Below are 21,752 nucleotides of genomic sequence, written 5' to 3'. Positions count from 1 at the left end.
TCAAGAGAGCGAGAGTTGCACCCCTTCTGAAAAAACCTACACTCGATCCCTCCGATGTCAACAACTACAGACCAGTATCCCTTCTTTCTTTTCTCTCCAAAACTTTTGAACGTGCCATCCTTGGCCAGCTCTCTTGCTATCTCTCTCAGAATGACCTTCTTGATCCAAATCAGTCAGGTTTCAAGACTGGTCATTCAACTGAGACTGCTCTTCTCTGTGTCACGGAGGCTCTCCGCACTGCTAAAGCTAATTCTCTCTCCTCTGCTCTCATCCTTATAGACCTATCTGCTGCCTTTGATACTGTGAACCACCAGATCCTCCTCTCCACCCTCTCCGAGTTGGGCATCTCCGGCGCGGCCCAAGCTTGGATTGCGTCCTACCTGACAGGTCGCTCCTACCAGGTGGCGTGGCGAGAATCTGTCTCCGCACCACGTGCTCTCACCACTGGTGTCCCCCAGGGCTCTGTTCTAGGCCCTCTCCTATTCTCGCTATACACCAAGTCACTTGGCTCTGTCATATCCTCACATGGTCTCTCCTATCATTGCTATGCAGACGACACTCAATGAATCTTCTCCTTTCCCCCTTCTGATAACCAGGTGGCGAATCGCATCTCTGCATGTCTGACAGACATATCAGTGTGGATGACGGATCACCACCTCAAGCTGAACCTCGGCAAGACGGAGCTGCTTTTCCTCTCGGGGAAGGACTGCCCGTTCCAAGATCTCGCCATCACGGTTGACAACTCCATTGTGTCCTCTTCCCAGAGTGCTAAGAACCTTGGCGTGACCCTGGACAACACCCTGTCGTTCTCCACTAACATCAAGGCGGTGACCCGATCCTGTAGGTTCATGCTCTACAACATTCGCAGAGTACGACCCTGCCTCACAGAGGAAGCGGCGCAGGTCCTAATCCAGGCACTTGTCATCTCCCGTCTGGATTACTGCAACTCGCTGTTGGCTGGGCTCCCTGCCTGTGCCATTAAACCCCTACAACTCATCCAGAACGCCGCAGCCCGTCTGGTGTTCAACCTTCCCAAGTTCTCTCACGTCACCCCGCTCCTCCGCTCTCTCCACTGGCTTCCAGTTGAAGCTTGCATCCACTACAAGACCATGGTGCTTGCCTACGGAGCCGTGAGGGGAACGGCACCTCCGTACCTCCAGGCTCTGATCAGTCCCTACACCCAAACGAGGGCACTGCACTCATCCACCTCTGGCCTGCTGCCCCCCCTACCTCTGAGGAAGCACAGTTCCCGCTCAGCCCAGTCAAAACTGTTCGCTGCTCTGGCACCCCTATGGTGGAACAAGCTCCCTCACGACGCCAGGACAGCGGAGTCAATCACCACCTTCCGGAGACACCTGAAACCCCACCTCTTTAAGGAATACCTGGGATAGGATAAAGTAATCCTTCTAACCCCCCCCCTAAAATATTTAGATGCACTATTGTAAAGTGGTTGTTCCACTGGATATCATAAGGTGAATGCACCAATTTGTAAGTCGCTCTGGATAAGAGCGTCTGCTAAATAACTTAAATGTAAATGTAAAATGTATTGCTAAAATAATGGTTTATGGAAATACAGGCAGGCACCACATTACTACAAGACAAAACAGCTTGCTCAATCAAGCATGATGGTATTGTAAGTATAAAAGCAAAGCTTCCTTTCATGTAATTAAAAAAAGCTTGAAAAGGTAGTGGAATGGGATTAGTGTGGTGTGTGAAGAATCCAATACTTGAACTTGTATGTGGTACAAATTACATTATTGTTGGCACACCTCCTCAAATAGTATAAATGAGGCTCTTTGAGAAGGTTTGAATCCTAAGCAACCTGCATACACATTGTTTGAAGTACAATAAACCAACATAGCACAAGAGGCTGCTGAGGGGAGGACAGCTCATAATAATGGCCGGAACGGAGGGAATGGAATGGAATCCATGTGTTTGATGTATTTGATATCAGTCCACTAATTCTGCTCCAGCCATTACCACAAGCCCGTCCTCCACAATTAAGGTGCCACCAACCTCCTTTGCGACATAGCTACTGTAGTAGGTCAAAGCTATGTGGCGGAAAACCTTAGTGGAACATGGGTGGAGGGGTCATTGTGGTGCTCATGTGAATTTTTGGCTTCAGACAAATGCCTACTTCTCACTTAAAGCGTTGCTTTTTTGTTTTAGATTTTATGTAAAAGTGCGTCACACAGAAAAGACAAAGACAACATGACAATGACACGCTTAGTCAAACATGTATCAGTCAATGTCCTTTTATTTACATAATTGGCTGAGTATATGAGAATTTGGTGAACTGATCCATGCATATAGTACAGTTTGAATTTCCAACAGATCAGAACCTTCATTATGGCAGATGACACAATAATGCAACTGTGTACTGCGAAACGTTAAAAAACTACTGAGGAAGCCATCTAGTAATTCAACATAAAACATGAACAGATATGGTAATTTATGTACTGTAAACAGCCTTGTATTCCCACAAGGTTCAAATGTTTATCCATATATTGATCTTGAATTATAGAAACAAACGAAAACCATACATTTTTCAACTCCAATTAATACTTAAGTCTGAATTTACATAAACGTATAAACCACACAGCTTAATATGAGCATGAAAGTGTTCTAGAATATGTACACACGACTACATTTACAATAATACACTGGGTGAGAGCCAGAAATCGTTGATACTGTCATCGCCAGTACAACCAACTTGCACTTAATAGAACAAAGCACATAGAGAGAAATCACGGTCAATTTTAAAATTCAGAATTCATACGCCACTTCTCCAAGACCCATTTCAGAAAGTCTTGGAAATAATCCATTAAAATAAAACAAATCTTGCAGTGGGAGAATTTGTTTTTATCATAATGGCTTATCATGTGAACTTGCGTACGGTTGTAGCAATAGTAACATACGAGTGCCTCAGCACTAGTTTTACAGAATTTGATTTGTCTAAATAAACTGAGCAGGGTTTGGATTTTTCATTCTCCCCATTATCATTACAGGTTGGTGTCTTCTCTTGTTGTCCCTGGGTCGCGTTCATTAGGGCACAGAACAGGAAATGTTTTAAAATGCTCTGCAATGGAAAATGTAAATAATTGTTTCTTATTGGACAAGCCCTCGTAGTCCCTCCCTGTTTCAGTCAGTTTTTCCCTGTTTGGTACCTAACGAACACGACGCAGGTTAAAACAGTCAGACAATCTAAATGATGAATAGCAAACAATCAGATATGGCTTCTGACTAAAATATGAAAGCAAGATGATGAAACATCGATGAAGGCCTTTGGGCGGTGTGGTTGGCTGGGTGGCAGTGCTCACAGGGACGTTTCCAGGGTTACCAGGGGCATGCACAGGTTAATAGTGAGGGACCGGGTGATGGAGAGTTGGAGAGAGTGGGTAGGGGTGGTGGGGGATCACACGGCGGACCCTCTTTCTCCCCTGTGGTTTGGGGCAGTCTTCTTATTGGTGGACAGGTTTGGTGCAGTCTTGTTATTGGTGGACAGGTTTGGTGCAGTCTAGTTATTGGTGGACAGGTTTGGTGCAGTCCTCTTGTTGGTGGACAAGTTTGGTGCGGTCTTCTTATTGGTGGACAGGCAGAGAGAAATGCCCCTTCTCCCCAGAGGTGCTCTTGGACCCTCTATGGGGGTCCAATCAGAGTCTGCTCCACCCTGGGCTCTATCTTCTCTCCACTTCTCTCGTTCTTTCTCTCTCCATCTCTGTCTCTCTCTGCTGTGTGTATTAATGTCTTCTCAGATTGTGCTCCTCAGTGCAGGAACCTTTTCTCAAGGTGATGTCATCCACGGCCATCTCTCCGCTCCGGCCGCGCCCGCGCTCGCCCTTCAGGATCACCTGGGAACAACAACACAGCACAATAAATAAGTTATTTAGCTTATATAGCACTTTCGATTACAAAATCTTATCTCAAAGCACTTGAGAAGCCAAAACAAAAAAACAGTTACAACTAATTATCAAAATGGAATGTGAATGGTGTCTGGTCAGCTTCAGACAGAGGTGGCATGGAAAGGCAGTCTGCTATGGCTTGAGAGGAGAGGGGCATCAATGATTAGCCAGGGAGAATGGCAGTCTCTGGTATGGCTTGAGAGGAGGGGGGCATCGATCGTTAGCCAGGGAGAAAGGCAGTCTCTGGTATGGCTTGAGAGGAGGGGGGCATCGATGGTTAGCCAGGGAGAAAGGCAGTCTCTGATATGGCTTGAGAGGAGGGGGGCATCGATGGTTAGACATGGAGAAAGGCAGTCTCTGGTATGGCTATATAGTAGAACATCAATTGAGGACAACCATGATTCAAACACACACTCCAATAATCAATGTATCAGTCATTGCTAAAGGTCAGTCACAGATGGCAATGTCAAGTGTGGTGTCTTACATACGACTGTATACTGCTTTATACTTTAGGAACAGCTGCTCTTTCTATGGCATAGACTGACCATGTGAAAGCTATGATCTCTTATTGGTGTTACTTGTTAAATCCATTTCAATCATCAGTGTAGATGAAGGGGAGGAAGGATTTTCAAGCCTTGAGACAATTGAGACATGGATTGTGTATGTGTGCCATTCAGAGGGTGAATGGGCAAGACAAAATATTTGAGTGCCTTTGTACGGGGTATGGTACTAGGTGCCAGGCGCACCGGTTTGAGTGTGTCAAGAACTGCAATGCTGCTGGGTTTTTTAATCTCAACAGTTTACCGTGTGCATTAAGAATGGTCCACCACCTAAAGGACATTCAGACAACTTGACACAACTGTGGGAAGCATTGGAGTCAACATGTGTCAGCATCCCTGTGGAACACTTTCGGCACCTTGTAGAGTCCAAGAATTGAGGCTGAAAAAGGGGGTGCAACTTAATATTAGGAAGGTGTTCTGTATATATACTACTGTATACTGCTTTACACTCTCTATATACACTACTGTGTACTGCTTTACACTCTATATACTACTGTATATTTCTTTACACTCTCTATGTACTACTGTATACTGCTTTACACTCTCTATATACTACTGTATACTGTTTTACACTCTTTATATACTACTGTATACTGCTTTACACTCTCTATATACTACTGTATACTGTTTTACACTCTTTATATACTACTGTATACTGCTTTACACTCTCTATGTACTACTGTATACTGCTTTACACTCTCTATGTACTACTGTATACTGCTTTATACTCTCTATATACTGCTGTATGCTGCTTTACTCTTTATATACTACTGTATACTGCTTTACACTCTCTATATACTACTGTCACCTGTTTAACTCTCTATATACTACTGTATACTTCTTTACATTCTCTATATACTTCTGTATACTGCTTTACACTCTATATATTACTGTATACTGCTTAATACGCTCTATATGCTACTGTATACAGCTTTACACTCTAATATTATTTTTTTTAATTACTTTACCCCCTTTTTCTACACAATTTTGTGATATCCAATTGGTAGTTACAATGTTGTCTCAGGAGAGAAGGTCGAGAGCCATGCGTCCTCTGAAACATGACCCTGCCAAGCTGCACTGCTTCTTGACACACTACTCGCTACTACTCGCACCAATGTGTCAGAGGAAACACAGTCCAACTGATGACCGAAGGCAGCTTGCAGGCGCCCGCCCCACCATGAGGAGTCGTTAGAGCACGATGAGACAAGGAAATGCCAGCTGGCCAAACTCTCCCCTAACCCAGACAACCAAGAGAATGCCAAGAGTGCGCAAAGCTGTCATCAAGGCAAAGGGAGGCTACTTTGAAGAATCTCAAATATAAAATATAACACTTTTTTGGTTAGTACATGATTCCATATGTGTAATTTCATAGTTTTGATGTCTTCACTATTATTCTACAACGTAGAAAACAGTAAAAATAAAGAAAAACCCTGGAATGAGTAGGGGTGTCCAAACTTTTGACTGGTACTGTATATATACACTACCATTCAAAAGTTTGGGGTCACTTAGAAATGTCCTTGTTTTTTAAATAAAAGCTCATTTTTGTCCATTAAAATAACATCAAATTGATCAGAAATACAGTGTAGACATTGTTAATGTTGTAAATGACTATTGTAGCTGGAAACGGCTGATTCTTTTATGGAATATCTACATAGGTGTACAGAGGCCCATTATCAGCAACTGTCACTCCTGTGTTCCAATGGCACGTTGTGTTAGCTAATCTAAGTTTATCATTTTAAAAGGCTAATTGAACATTAGAGAATACTTTATCAATTATGTTAGCACAGCTGAAAACTGTTGTTCTGATTAAAGAAGCAATAAAACTGGCCTTCTTTGGACTAGTTGAGTATCTGGAGCGTCAGCATTTGTGGGTTCAATTACAGGCTCAAAATGGCCAGAAACAAAGACCTTTCTTCTGAAACTCGTTAGTCTATTCTTGTTCTGGCTGAGAAATTAAGGCTATTCCATGCGAGAAATTGCCAAGTAACTGAAGATCTGGTACAATGCTGTGCACTACTCCCTTCACAAAACAGCGCAAACTGGCTCTAACCAGAATAGAAAGAGAAGTGGGAGGCCCCGGTGCACAACTGAGCAAGAGGACAAGTACATTAGAGTGTCTAGTTTGAGAAACAGATGCCTCACAAGTCCTCAACTGGCAGCTTCATTAAATAGTACTCGTAAAACACCAGTCTCAATGTCAACAGTGAAGAGGCGACTCCGTGATGCTGACCTTCTAGGCAGAGTTGCAAAGAAAAAGACATATCTCAGACTGGCCAATAAAAAGAAAAGATTAAGATGGGCAAAAGAACACAGACACTGGACAGAGGAAGATTGGAAAAAAGTGTTATGGACAGATGAATCTAAGTTTGAGGTGTTCGGATCACAAAGAAGAACATTCGTGAGACGCAGAAAAAATGAAAAGATATTGGAGGAGTGCGTGACGCCATCTGTCAAGCATGTGGCAATGTGATGGTCTGGGGGTGCTTTGGTGGTGGTAAAGTGGGAGATTTATACAGGGTAAATGGGATGTTGCAGAAGGTAGGCTATCACTCCATTTTGCAACGCCATGCCATACCCTGTGGACGGCGCTTAACAACTACAATGCCAAAGGTCTGCAAGGCTGTAATTGCTGCAAATGGAGGATTCTTTGATGAAAGCAAAGTTTGAAGGACACAAATATTATTTCAATTAAAAATCATTATTTATAACCTTGTCAATGTCTTAAATATATTTACTATTCATTTTGAACTCATTTCATGTATGTTTTCATGGAAAACAAGGACATTTCTAAGTGACCCCAATCTTTTGAACGGTAGTGTATATATAAACTCAGCAAAAAAAGAAATATCCTCTCACTGTGTTTATTTTCAGCAAACTTAACATGTGTAAATATTTGTATGAACATAACAAGATTCAACAACTGAGACATAAACTGAAGAAGTTCCAGAGACATGTCCGGGAACTTGTCCAGATATGGAATAATGTGTCCCTGAACGAAGGGGGGGGATCAAAATCTAAAGTAACAGTCAGTATCTGGTGCGGCCACCAGCTGCATTAAGTACTGCAGTGCATCTTCTCCTCATGGACTGCACCAGATTTGCCAGTTCTTGCTGTGAGATGTTAACCCACTCTTCCACCAAGGCACCTTCAAGTTCCTGGACAATTTTGGGGGGAATGGCCCTAGCCCTCACCCTCCGATCCAACAGGTCCCAGACGTGCTCAATGAGATTAAGATCTGGGCTCTCTGCTGGCCATGGTAGAACACTGACATTCCTGTCTTGCAGGAAATCAACACACAAAACGAGCAGTATGGCTGGTGGCACTGTCATGCTGGAGGGTCATGTCAGGATGAGCATGCAGGAAGGGTACCACATGAGCAGGAGGATGTCTTCCCTGTAACGCACAGCGCTGAGATTGCCTGCAATGACAACAAGCTCAGTCCGATGATGCTTTAACACACCGCCCCAGACCATGACGGACCCTCCACCTCCAAATCGATCCCGCTCCAGAGTACAGGCCTCGGTGTAACGCTGATTCCTTCGACTATAAACTTGAATCAGGCCATCACCCCTGGTGAGACTAAACAGCGACTCGTCGGTGAAGAGCACTTTTTGCCAGTCCTGTCTGGTCCAGCGACGGTGGGATTGTGCCCATAGGCGACGTTGTTGCCGGTGATGTCTGGTGAGGACCTGCCTTACAACAGGCCTACAAGCCCTCAGTCCAGTCTCTCTCAGCCTATTAGGGACAGTCTGAGCACTGATGGAGGGATTGTGCGTTCCTGGTGTAACTCGGGCAGTTGTTGTTGCCATCCTGTTCCTGTCCCACAGGTGTTATGTTCGGATGTACCGATCCTGTGTAGGTGTTGTTACACGTGGTCTGCCACTGCGAGGACAATCAACTGTCCATCCTGTCTCCCTGTAGCACTGTCTTAGGTGTCTCACTGTACAGACATTGCAATTTATTGTCCTGGCCACATCTGCAGTCCTCATGCCTCCTTGCAGCATGCCTAAGGCACATTCTCGCAGATGAGCAGGGACCCTGGGCATCTTTCTTTTGGTGTTTTTCAGAGTCTGTAGAAAGGCCTCTTTTAGTGTCCTACGTTTTCATAACTGTGACCTTAATTGCCTACCGTCTGTAAGCTGTTAGTGTCTTAACAACCGTTCCACAGGTGCATGTTCATTAATTGTTTATGGTTCATTGAACAAGCATGGGAAACAGTGTTTAAACCCTTTACAATGAAAATCTGTGAAGTTATTTGGATTTTTACAAATGATCATTTGAAAGACAGTGTCCTGAAAAAGGGACGTTTCTTTTTTTGCTGAGTTTTTTTATATATATATATATATATATATATATATATATATACTGTATATACACTACTGTATACTCACACTCTCAAGTCCCGTGCCCCACAGTGTGATCTGGGTATGTCTCCAGCCGCTGCCCCCTGTCCTTCCCCACACGGCCGGGCTGTACTGCTTCCCTTTCTTCACAAACACCTGGAGCATACCCACATGGTGTCCTGCCAGCTTGTGGCGGAACGACAGACACAGGTTACCGTCGTTCCAGGGAGGAGTCAACGGGAGGACCAGGCGCGCCCCTCGCCCGCTCTTCTTGTCGCTCACCTCAGGGATGGTGAGGTATTTTCCACCTGTGGAGAGGAAAGAGAAAGAGAAAGTGACATCACAATCAGGGTAGTGTTCAATAGGAGAAAACAGGGGGAAAACGTTTGGAAACGAAGGAGATGCTAGAACACTGGTTTTAGTTTTCAGATGCATGTGTCTCAATCAGGTGGCTTCATCTTTTCGTTATCGGCAGCTCCATTTTACAGAATATTATCCTCATTGAAATTCGTGCCGAAAACCCCCCAAAATGTCCTCCTGGGACTATAAAGTTATACTATTAAAAATAGTCAGACTAGACTGAATTAAATGTACTCTTGACATATGATTGAGTGGAACCATTGCAACAACAAAAAAAACACACATCTTCTTTTCTCTGAACCAATTGTCCGCCTGTAATCAAGTGTTTTGTTTTGAATACTGTTGAATAATGCAGTCTCTACAAAAGGCACTTGTTTCTCAATGAATAATAACCACAGCTAGATCTACCAAGGATCAGACCTTCCTGTTGTAAAACCAGCAACACACTTTTAGAGACAATGTTCCAATATGAAAAGAGAACTTCTGTGCTTGTCATTAAAATGTTAGTATCTGAATGCAAAAGGGAGGTTAAAGGGTTAGTCAACTTTTTTGAAGTTGACATGTATCTTATTTTTGCCTTCCCTGAGGAAATATTGCTTCCTCTGAACCGTTTGTAGCAATGTCCAGAATAATCTGGTTTGCATTAATCTGACTAGAAAAAAGTAAAGTCTAAAAAAGTGAACTCTGGTTCTTACCAGATGGGTCCGGTGTTGTCTCCCAGTGCAGGTCGCCATCCTTGTCCCGGATCCAACCGCAAAGGCCATTATCAAAGGAGCAGCTCAGGTAGCCAGCCTCTGAAGAGGAATTTAAACAACATTGTTTCACATATTTCAAGTACCTTTACCCCACAAAGGCTCTCTTTGCTTGAACGTAGCTCAAATCCCTCCTGCTGTGTGCCTTTGATTCCAACGGATGCAGCATCATTTCCATTCTCTCTTATGTATATGAAAGAACATACAGAAGATATGAAAGAAAGCTGGTGAACGCACAAGTTATTACAGAACAATAAATATTGATTTCTCTAGAGCGGTGGACTGAGAGCGCCGTGATGGATGAAATGGGAACGAAAGGATCTGAATTGCCTGCAAAGTAAGCCTTCATTTCACAAAATAAATCTGATGATAACTGTGTGTGGATTTGTGTGTGCGTGTGTGTATGTATGCTTGTGTGTTTATGTGAGTGCATTGTGCATTCGCATCTGTGCGCGTGTTCTGTATGTGTGTGTGTGTGTGTGCATGTCCATCGAAGTGTGTCAGCCACCATATCATTTAATTTAGCCACTCCGCATAAACCATCAACAAATACATTATGGTCATGACAGTGAGTAATCGGATACGAATGATCATTTCGATTTTGATTTATTTGTTTTGGACATAAGGCATAATAATTCATGCATCGCAAGTACAAATTGTGTCTTGAGATGAAACTAGCATTCATCATTTTGACCCTGAACATCGGGTCGTGAAAAGCACATAGCAGGATCCTTCTCTGAGCCAATGAAAGCACTGTTTCACGCCAAACCGCTGATCCGATCATGTACGGCGTGCCAAAATAAGCCCATAGTGGAATCATTAGGCAATTTAAATAGTGTTTTATTGACATCAATAAATCACATAAGCAAGCCCCAGATGTGGTGGATAACGTTCTCAAGTACAAAGAGTACACTGCTCTTCCTTATTCAAGCGTGTGTGTGTGTGTGTGTGTGTGTGTGTGTATGTGTGTGTGTGTGTGTGTGTGTGTGTGTGTGTGTGTGTGTGTGTGTGTGTGTGTGTGTGTGTGTGTGTGTGTGTGTGTGTGTGTGTGTGTGTTGAAGTGTGTGTGTGCGTGCGTGTGCGTCAGCGTATGTGTGTTTGTCTAACTGCCGCATCGGTACCTGTGGAGGCTGCTGAGGGGATGACGGCTCATAATAATGGCTGGAACCATGTGTTTGATGTATTTGATACCATTCCCCTCATTCCACTCCAGCCATTACCACGTGCCCGTCCTCCCCAATTAAGGTGCCACCAACCTCCTGTGGTCGTTACATTAAACCTTCAACTCAACCAATCAATCAATCAATCAATCAAGAAGCAATGCAATCTGGGTATGTGTCATATAAACAAGCAGGACGAATCTAATCTGTGGCTTTCCCGTGACAGTGCATCAAAAACACACTGTCACTATCATATCTTTCCCTTCGCAGCCTTTTTCCAAAGCGTTGCAGAACGCTGCAGAAATGAATCTGAAATGAACGTAACTCGTTCATCATCGTTTGAGTTACGTCCTCTGTTGGAAGTGTTAGGAAGCGTGGAGATGGTTAGTGTTTGACAAATGTTTCTGTTTACCTGGGTCATCCTTCGATTCGTCGGCCGTGTTGCCCAGCTCAATGTCAAAGTCGATCCCCAAGACGGTGTTGTGATCATGGTTACGCGGAACTAGGGGAACAAAGAGAAAAAGCGAAATCAAGAGGTTTTAAGGAAATGAATAAGTGTTTGTGTGTACGCGCTACATTGACAGAGAATACAAAATACATATTTTGTTGATAATGATAGATAGTAGGGAGAAGAGCAATATCCTCTGGGATATTTGGCTGTTAATCAGCACACCTACCTGGCAGGTGAATATGTTCTCAGACAGGTTTGACCATAAGAGCATGAAAATTGATATCAACCCTCAAAGATACGATATAATTTGGATAGAGACAAAATACATGGCACCTGAATTAGAACAAAAACACATTCATACACTACACTGTACAGTACACTGTACTACAAACGGGTTCACATATTAGGTCCATTCTGCCTACTGTACTCAACTCTGCTAATTCAGACCCTATGATTGGTAGCCACAGAGCAAGGGGTGTGGTGGAGGTGTGTGTGTGGGGGGGGGGGGGTCTTCAGCTGTTTCTGATGCAATGGCCGTGTAAACGCTGTGACGCACACACGACCCTGGGGCCCCTCTCTCGTGGCACAGTGACACAGCCACTACTGAAATAACTCTCAGTCTCTACTGACATAACTGTGGTCATACTGCCTTATATACTGAAATGCCAAGCCGCCCCAATGCCTAAAAGGTCACAGGTCAAATGGAAACATGGGAGTTTGTGGGAGCTTAAGACTCACCTTACTCTAAGTACAGTACTTCTTGTCTAGCTCACCGTCACTCAAAGTCCTATTGACCAGGTTTAACTTGTCAAACATGATGCTTAGATTAAGTAGCCTATGGAAAAGGATATTTTGACAATGACAAAATCTGGTGATATCATCATCAAAGAAAAACAGGGTGGATAAAACATAACTACCAACACCTCAATTAGGGTACGATACACTCATACTGTTCCACAGGCGCTACACTTGACCTCTGAACCCTAACCCCTGGCTCTCCCACACTACCTTGTGTCCTAGCAGTCTACTTAATTTACCCCAGTGTTAGCCACCAGCTTGGGCCACTCCTGAGCTGACATTGATGTAGCACGTCAGCCTGTCTGTCTGTCTGTCTGTGGAATCAGGAAGCAGAGGGCTGTGCACAGATTCCCTGGCAAGACACCAGGCTCTCCAGCAATGCCAGGCATCCAGGCCATAGACGTATTCAGGCCAAGGAGGGGGGGAAAGGGGGGAGGGGTGAGGACCTCCCTAGGAGCTACATTAGCTGAGAGTGCTACTGTACACTCAGAAAAAAAAGGTGCAATCTAGAACTAAAAAGGGTTCTTCTGCTGTCCCCATAGGAGAACTCTTCGAAGAACCCCTTTTGGTTCCAGGTAGAACCCTTTTGGGTTTAATTTAGAACCCTTCTACATGGAACCCAAAAGAGTTCTACCTGGAACCAAAAAGGGTTCTCCTACGGGGACAGACGCAAATTCTCCATACGCACAAAAAGCTTATTTCTCTCAAATGCTGTGCACAAATTTGTTTACATCCCTGTTAGTGAGCATTTCTCCAAGATAATCCATCCACCTGACAGGTGTGGCATATCAAGAAGCTGATTAAACAGCATGATCATTACAAAGGTGCACCTTGTGCTGGGGACAAGAAAAGGCCACTCTTAAATGTTCAGTTTTGTCACACAACACAATGCCGCAGATGTCTCAAGTTGAGGGAGCGTGCAATTGTCATGCTGTCTTCAGGAATATCCACCAGAGCTGTTGCCAGAGAATTGAATGTTCATTTCTCTACCATAAGCCGTCTCCAACGTTGTTTTAGAGAATTTGGCAGTACATCCAACCTGCCTCACAACCACAGACCACATGTAACCGCACCAGCCAAGGACCTCCACATCTGGCATCTTCATCTGCGGGATAATATGAAACCAGCCATCCAGACAGCTAATGAAACTGAGGAGTATTTGTCTGTAATAAAGCCCTTTTGTGGGGAAAAACTCATTCTGATTGGCTGGGCATGGCTCCCCACTGGGTGGGCATATGCCCTCTTAGGCCTACCCATGGCTGCACCCCTGCCCAGTCATTTGAAATCCATAGAATAGGACCTAATGAATTTATTCCAATTGACTGATTCCCTTATATGTACTGTAACTCAGTAAAATCGTCGAAATTGTTGCATGTTGCATTTATATTTATTTTCAGTATACAACTTGAACCCAGGTCTGTCCTACTGAAGTCCATGGCAGTTGGACACGATAATGTACAGTGCCACTTTACACTGTGAGAAACAAAGGGCTAAGTATTTCTTCAGGGAATCAATCTCCCTCGGCCAGCAGCTGCACTCCCACGCTTAATAAATCTGATTTACTCCACTGTGTTAGCCGTCCTTGTCGCTAGCGCTCCTCTTGACCCTGTCTTGTTTAATTCTGTGGCAAATATTTGGGCAGTCAATGGGGCTAAAAGCTCAAGAGGGGATTTTCACATACTCTTCTAACCAAGCCAAGCACAGGCTTTTTCAATGCACAAGTTCCTTTTTTTCAATGTGGCTTAAAGGGATAATTTTCTGGATTTTTACCCAATTCATAATTGTTCTCTTACCTCAAGGGAAGTCAAGTGTTTTTATTAGAATTTAAATAAAAGCTTTATGGAAAGCCGTGTGAAGTAAACAATGCATGGGATGTGAGTATGAACATTTTACATTTACATTTAAGTCATTTAGCAGACGCTCTTATCCAGAGCGACTTACAAATTGGTGCATTCACCTTATAATATCCAGTGGAACAACCACTTTACAATAGTGCATCTAAATCTTTTAAGGGGGGGGTAGAAGGATTACTTTATCCTATCCCAGGTATTCCTTGAAGAGGTGGGGTTTCAGGTGTCTCCGGAAGGTGGTGATTGACTCCGCTGTCCTGGCGTCGTGAGGGAGCTTGTTCCACCATTGGGGTGCCAGAGCAGCGAACAGTTTTGACTGGGCTGAGCGGGAACTGTGCTTCCTCAGAGGTAGGGAGGCGAGCAGGCCAGAGGTGGATGAACGGAGTGCCCTTGTTTGGGTGTAGGGCCTGATCAGAGCCTGAAGGTACGGAGGTGCCGTTCCCCTCACAGCTCCGTAGGCAAGCACCATGGTCTTGTAGCGGATGCGAGCTTCGACTGGAAGCCAGTGGAGAGAGCGGAGGAGCGGGGTGACGTGAGAGAACTTGGGAAGGTTGAACACCAGACGGGCTGCGGCGTTCTGGATGAGTTGTAGGGGTTTAATGGCACAGGCAGGGAGCCCAGCCAACAGCGAGTTGCAATAATCCAGACGGGAGATGACAAGTGCCTGGATTAGGACCTGCGCCGCTTCCTGTGTGAGGCAGGGTCGTACTCTGCGAATGTTGTAGAGCATGAACCTACAGGATCGGGTCACCGCCTTGATGTTGGTGGAGACATGCGACAAACAAATTTGGGGAAACACTTCTCTTCCAAAATTGTACTTATATTGCAACAATATCACTCCATAATATCTGTGTTTACTCTCTTGAGGTAATAAATAAATTAAGATTGGGATAAAAACCTGGAAAACAATCCCTTTAAAGAGGAATTTGATTAGCCGATGGTGACACATTTATAAAATGTTTGTGTGGGTAAGAAGACAGTTTTCCTGGGGTACTTCTTTGCTGCGACCACTTCAAGGAATGAATGGAAGGGAGGACGCATCTTCAAAAGGATTCCAACAGGACCAAAAAAGTGGTTAGCGCTCAATCCCTCTTCCTCAATGACTGGCACGCGTCAACAGCTCCGCCTTGACTGATCAGCACAGCCTCAACAAGACAATTACAGGGCAATCTACAGAGTCCCAATTACGAGCTAAAAGTACTAAAACTTTTATTTTACTTTACAAAACGTTTTACTTCATTTACTTTACTAAAAGTAAACAAACTGAAATGTACAAACAAGCTGATGCTTCCAAATTCTGAACCACTTAAAAGAAATCTATATTTTTTTAACCTTTATTTAACTAGGCAAGTCAGTTAAGAACAAATTCTTATTTACAATGACGGCCTACCCCGGCCAAACTCTAACCCGGACGACGCTGGGCCAATTGTGCACTGCCCTATGGGATTCCCAATCACGTCCGGTTGTGATAAAGCCTGGAATCGAACCAGGGTCTGTAGTGATGCCTCTAGCACTGAGATGCAGTGCCTTAGACTGCTGACCACTCGGGAGCCCAAGTCTGATTCAAGCTTCTGCAAAGGACAACAGAAATCTGACAACAGTGTTCCTTATGCTTTGACGATCATTCTTGTCCTCTTGAATCACAAATCCAATTAAAATATTCTATTGATATGGCCGGGGCATCGTCCTTTCCTCTCCCTCTCATCTCATTCAAACAATGCATTTCAAAGACATTCTCCGAGGCTATTCAGCTGAATATATGGATGTCTTCCTCCAAATAACGCAAACTGATGTGAATGCAATCTACCCGCTAGTTTTTTCAATTTTCTAATTATGTGAGGCCATCTGGCTAGGTCGGTGGGAAACACGATCTATCTCACCTCCCTGCATGCACCATGGCTGCTGCACCGCCACCCTTTCATCCTCACAGCCTATTGATGTCAGAGGATCTTGACGATGACTTTTAATCAACAGCGTTCAAATGGGCACTGGGATTTTCAGATGTCTTGTAATCCAGTATTATATTAGTCTGATTGCAGATCTGTTTGTGCTGTCTTTCCAGAACAATATAACGTCACACTGACCATTGGAGCTGGCAAGACAGATCTGGTACCAGGCCAGTGTGTTATAATGCAGGCTAACAGTGTAAGGTCAAGTCTGATCCAATGAGAAAAAAGGTGTCAGACTAGTACCAAGTCTGCATTTTTTGCAACTAGGGGAATTATTGTCAATAACTGCATAGCAAGTGGTATTATCATATGGTGAGCCTCTATTATCCCCCCCCCGTACTGGCCTAGATAGATAGTGGAATATACTTTGGCAAAAGACTGACACTCCCCCTCAGTTCAATGGCATTCAGATGTTCTCCAGTTTCTGTTGAAAATGGGTTAAGATAATAATACACACGTGATTTCTCTGGACCGCTTCACAACTGATTTGTTGACAGAGAGACATAAAGTGTTTTCATTCTGTCATTGGGAATGGTTGGATGGACATATTTCACAATCATGCCTGATATATTACGAACCAGAAGAAAGAAATATGCATATGCAAATGGTCACATCCAGTTGGCAGAAACTTGTCAAGCACCTTATCAAGATAAATTGACCGCATATGGGACACACCACCTGGATTCGGTCTTGTGTAACAAAATTTGAAATGGTGTTTTTTTACATTAGATAAAAGTAGAGACTCGGAGCTAGAAAATGGTATATCATACACTGCATTTGAGGAACAATGGGAAAGTGATCAACTTGTAAAATGATCAACTTGTGAACGCACTTTTGAGAATATCGCCTTTGAATGTTTTGCTATCTAGTGAAGAGCTTTTCTTTGTCTACACCCATTCAGCATCGTTCACACCCTCTTAAGCTTTAGCCCCACCCATCTCGTTTCGCTGTCGGAGTGCACACTTATCTTTTAAACCAAATTTCCCAATCAAATCTGCTGAAAAGTAGCTGAGGTGGACATTCAGAAGTTTATGGATGCTACACACACACACACACACACACACACACACTATGCATAACAGTCAATGTAAACCTCAAGCAAAACAAAAACCAGACTTACTGTGGACGTCACCTCTCTGTTTGGTGACCTCCTTCTCGATGGTGTTGTCCACTGGGGTGACCGGCTCGGGCTGTTTTGGGGGAGGCGGGCGGTGTGTGGGCATGTAGGGCGGGGTCCTGCGGGTGGGGGGCGGTGGAGAGGTGATGGCGGGACGCCGTGGGGGACGTAGGGCTTACGGGTGACTACAGGGGGTCTCCTGGTAGGTATGATTGGTAGTCTCGTGGGGACCACTGGCTTACGAGGGGCGGGGGCCATCGTTCTTGGAGGAGGTGGGGGTGGTGGTGGTGTGGTTGTTGGTTTGGGAGTGGTTGTGGTTGTGGTTCTTTTGGGGGTGGTGGGGGCGACTCTCTTGGCGGTCATGGGCGGTCGGATCGTGGTGGTGGTGGTCCTCTTGTGGTCAGAGTCAGGGATAATGTTGTGGTGGTTCGGGGGGAACCTGGGGGGATCGATGACCACCTTGGGAATGGCTAGAAGGGAAAAGAAAACAGGAAATGGATTGAGAGCTGAATTCTGGGTTGTGTTAATTTGGGAACGCAACATAAAAAGGTTTTAAAATATTTTGCAATGGAAAACAAATGAGCGGTTCTAATTGGAGGTGTCCAGATAGTCCCTCCCTGTTTCAGTGTATTCTTTTCTTCAGTTTGGTGCTTAATGAACACGACCCTGACTGCTTCGGTGTTAATGAGGCCTAAAGAAGTGGTGACTGCAGTGACCAACTGACCCTTGGAAAGAAAGGCCAGCTCTTTCATCTGCAATGACTTTGCCTGAGTAAACAAGCAACCAGCTTTATCTCTGTATCCATAAAGCATACTCCCCCTTATTGAGGGACTTTAAATATTTTATCTTCGAAACCAAATCACTCCCTTATATCAAGACTCATTTTCTAACATTCATTTCCACTTTATCCCCTGATAGAGCAGTCATAGTTCTCAGCCCTGAGCTAGCCAGCCAGACAGCCAGCCAGACAGCCAGCCAGACAGCCAGCCAGACAGCCAGCTAGCCAGCCAGCCAGACAGCCAGCCAGCCAGCCAGACAGCCAGCTAGCTGGTATTCATGTGGGCAGTGATACCAACCACACCTATAAAAATCCCTGCACTCAGGATCACCCCCAAAGCCTCTGATGTCATGAAGGAGAGACTCGAGACCCATCTATTGTCTGTCCTCGCATTCCACAGGTCGGAGGGCAGAATAAAAAAAGGCATTTAGGGACGACTTGAGGAAAAAGGGCTTCACGATTGAGGACTGAAGGGGGGGGTGAGGGTAGGGGTGTGGGGCTTCTCAAGGAGTCTCGGCTCAAGCTTTCTCGGGTTACGGAGGGGCTTTGATACAGCATGTGACACACAAATAGGATATCGCAAATCAACTCCCTCCCCCTCGAGCCATTTCTGTATCACACCAGTAGAGCGACGGTAGAGCAACGGTAGAGCGACGGTAGAGTGACAGATTGTTTCAAATACCCGTGTCGGGATTCTGCTAGTGCTCTAGGCGGGCGGAGGGGTTCTGTGTGCTGCTAGCTACACTGGTAGCATCCCAAACGGCACCCTTTTCCCTATAAAGTGCACTACTTTTGACCAGGGCGTATAGCGTTCTGGTCAAAAGTAGTGTACTACATAGGGAATAGGGTGCAATTTGAGATGCAGACACTGACTGGCGTACAGCAGTTCAGTCAAAAGATTCAACTACTGGGGATATATAATGATAATAGATGACTTTTATTTTTGCCATTGAGCTGCTGTGCGAACAGCAGCAACAAAGACAAAAGAGACACACAGGCGTCTGAGTGGTCTATCAAGTTAGAGGAAGGAGACACTAGCCGGAGGAAGAAGAAAAAGAAAGAGACATCTGACGTCTGGAAAACGTTTGACTGACTCTTTTTATGTCTTTAAAGATAAAGATGGCCGTACCAGACGATAAGGAGCGGGGTTATCTCACTCATGAGTGACAGCCATTACAAAGACAAGAATTTCAGCCCCTTGCTCTTAAGTTGCTCTTAAGTTGCAGACTACTTTTCCTACCTCGTAATCTCATCCACCCTCCAGCCTTCAAAAAACACGACCAAAGAAAATAAAAAAGGGGGCCCTGTCCCCTTTAAAAAGAGAGAGGGGCCGCGGGGCCATTCAGTGGCCTAGCTTACGTTTGCAGTCATGGCCCATCCCCCTGTAGCCGTCTTTGCACTTGCACTTGTAGGAACCAGGCGTGTTATAGCAGGTGGCGAAACTGCTGCATTGGTTTTGGCCTGAGGAGCACTCATCCACATCTGAAAGACAGGAGAACCACATAGCTGAGTATGAGGGAGGGAGGGAGGGAGGGAGGGGAGAGAAAAATACAGAAAGAAAGAAAGACAGAAAGAAAGAAAGAAAGAAAGAAAGAAAGAAAGAAAGAAAGAAAGAAAGAAAGAAAGAAAGAAAGAAAGAAAGAAAGAAAAGAGAGCTCTTGCACAGCACATAAACAGTGAAAGGCAGCAGAAGTACAGCATGCTAATTGGCCAAGGTTAATTTCCCCTTCACTCAGAGAGGGAGTTCAGCGTTTATGTCAATGTCTCCTTTTATTAGGGGAAGTGCTATTTATTAGAGTGAAGAGAGAGAATATTCAGTACACTGAATCCTTTACGAAGAATGCTTGTTAGTTCATTAAAACCCTCACCCATTCAGATAATACGTTATGAGGAGTTTAGTGAACACGGCACAGACTGACAGTGTTGAACTTTTGATTGTTGACACATCTCAAAGGCGTGAGAACAGAGGAGGCGTTATTCCAATAGACTGCTCACTGAATGATTCTCCGTTCAAGATTAAAGACTGATTGTGATTTGTTCCGAGAAGATGCAGTAAATACTTCGAGATTTGACAGGATTTCATAAAGTTATGCTGTTTTTCCTCTTTCTTTCTTTCTTTCTTTCTTTCTTTCCTTCTTTCCGCTCCCTCGTTCTCTCTGCCTTCCCCCCCCCCCCCTCTTTCTTCTTATCTCTCTCTTAAAATGATTAATGTAAAAACAACACCTGCGCTCCAGACGCAATGACTCGGTGATGGGTCAAAACATCTCAACAAGCCTGCCCGTTGACCTTTTGACCCTTAAACCCCAGGTAAGATGTGTGGAAAGCCTGGATGACCTCATTACGTACCTAGGCACTGGTACTTCCCGTTGATGTACTGCAGGTCGAAGCCCTCGTGACACCTGCAGATGTAACTCCCAAATGTGTTGATGCACTGACGGAACCGGGGACACGTGGCCATGCCGGTCGCACACTCGTCCACGTCTGAAAGTAAGACCATCACAGATGAAACTACAGTTCATAGTTGAGTCTTTATTAATACTTAGAGGGAGAGGTATTAATACTAAGAAGGATGGGCTGTGCAATATCATGGCTCTGATTCAATGCATGTAATAAATACCAATGTTTAATCAGCTAGCCCACCTTCATCAGGGTTTCAATTCTTTATTAATAAACATATAGTTTCACCTATACCAAAGCCGTATGTATCCATGTAAAATATATGTCTCTTCGTGTATGCTTAGGTTGGCTAGCAACACATCGACACATATAGGTATTACATGAATACATATATAAATATAGCCTACAGGTTCATCTGCATCTTTCAACAGAACAGCATTTCCTCTCTTTCACCGGTCTTTTCTCTCCTTATTTCTTCTTCTCTCCTTTGGGTTTATTCAAACATGAACGAAAGCCGATTATGTATTAAATCCTATGATCAGAAGAATACACACCACGGTTGGGAAGGTTTTAAGAGCTCGTTCCGTCCGGGTTGACTCAAATCACCTCTGTAGTTACAGGGGCAGGAAGACATTGAAAGGACTACAGGCTTAGGTGAGTCTTTGTCACTTAAATACCATGAGTTAATGTGCTGTAAAATGTTGCATGAGGGAAACAACTCTGACAGTTACGCCAACTTGAAACTTACCGAGTGTTATGGAGAGTCTAAGAGAAAGATGGATGCATACTATAGGGTAGCCTAGAACAGGCCAAAATATGTACAAGGTTTCCAATCAATCACTGCTTTTCTGTCTGAAAACCTACCCATGAAAAGAACTGCTTGCCTAGAAAGAACAGTGCTGTTTCATTCAATCACTTCGTATTTAGTGTTTATTGGCTTGTATTCAGTTCTGCATAGCTGTTTTTTCTGCTGACAAACCCTTTGATTAATTGGGCATTTTTATGAGAAGGATAAATGAAATATGAAGCTGTCTAGTTTCTGGAACAATCCAAAAATCCCAGGAGTTAATCATTAATCAGCACTCATTAATCCCAGGATGACTCGTTAATCATAGCGTATTGTCCTCAACATGTTTCTCGCCTCTCAATCTCCATCGCCTGTCAATATAGGTCTAGCCCACGTCACAAGATTACAGCAAAGAATCTTTGCATTTCAGATTTATTTACCCATTTTTTAAGGGATTTGACGTGGGTTTGCCATGGGCTTGCCATAGGCCTCTTCAGTTGCCAGAGGAACAACACAAAATAACAAAGAGACTACAGTAGACTAGTAGA

The 21,752-nt window shown here is 44.2% G+C and overlaps 1 protein-coding gene across 1 annotated transcript in view; it reads right to left on the bottom strand.

Moving 5' to 3' along the window:
• Nucleotides 1–2,239: 2,239 nt before the first annotated feature.
• Nucleotides 2,240–21,752, bottom strand: part of LOC106602284 (nephronectin) — a 52,603-nt gene continuing 33,090 nt past the window's right edge. Inside the window, 8 exon segments of the mRNA XM_045716463.1 lie at nucleotides 2,240–3,851; nucleotides 8,854–9,113; nucleotides 9,861–9,959; nucleotides 11,490–11,579; nucleotides 17,246–17,405; nucleotides 17,408–17,712; nucleotides 19,380–19,502; nucleotides 20,367–20,501. Of these exon segments, the coding sequence (XP_045572419.1) occupies nucleotides 3,741–3,851; nucleotides 8,854–9,113; nucleotides 9,861–9,959; nucleotides 11,490–11,579; nucleotides 17,246–17,405; nucleotides 17,408–17,712; nucleotides 19,380–19,502; nucleotides 20,367–20,501 (1,283 nt within the window). The 3' untranslated portion in view covers nucleotides 2,240–3,740.

The sequence above is a fragment of the Salmo salar genome, chromosome ssa04, assembly GCF_905237065.1.
Source record: "Salmo salar chromosome ssa04, Ssal_v3.1, whole genome shotgun sequence".
NCBI lineage: Eukaryota > Metazoa > Chordata > Actinopteri > Salmoniformes > Salmonidae > Salmo > Salmo salar.
This window is presented reverse-complemented; position numbering and strand designations above follow the sequence as displayed.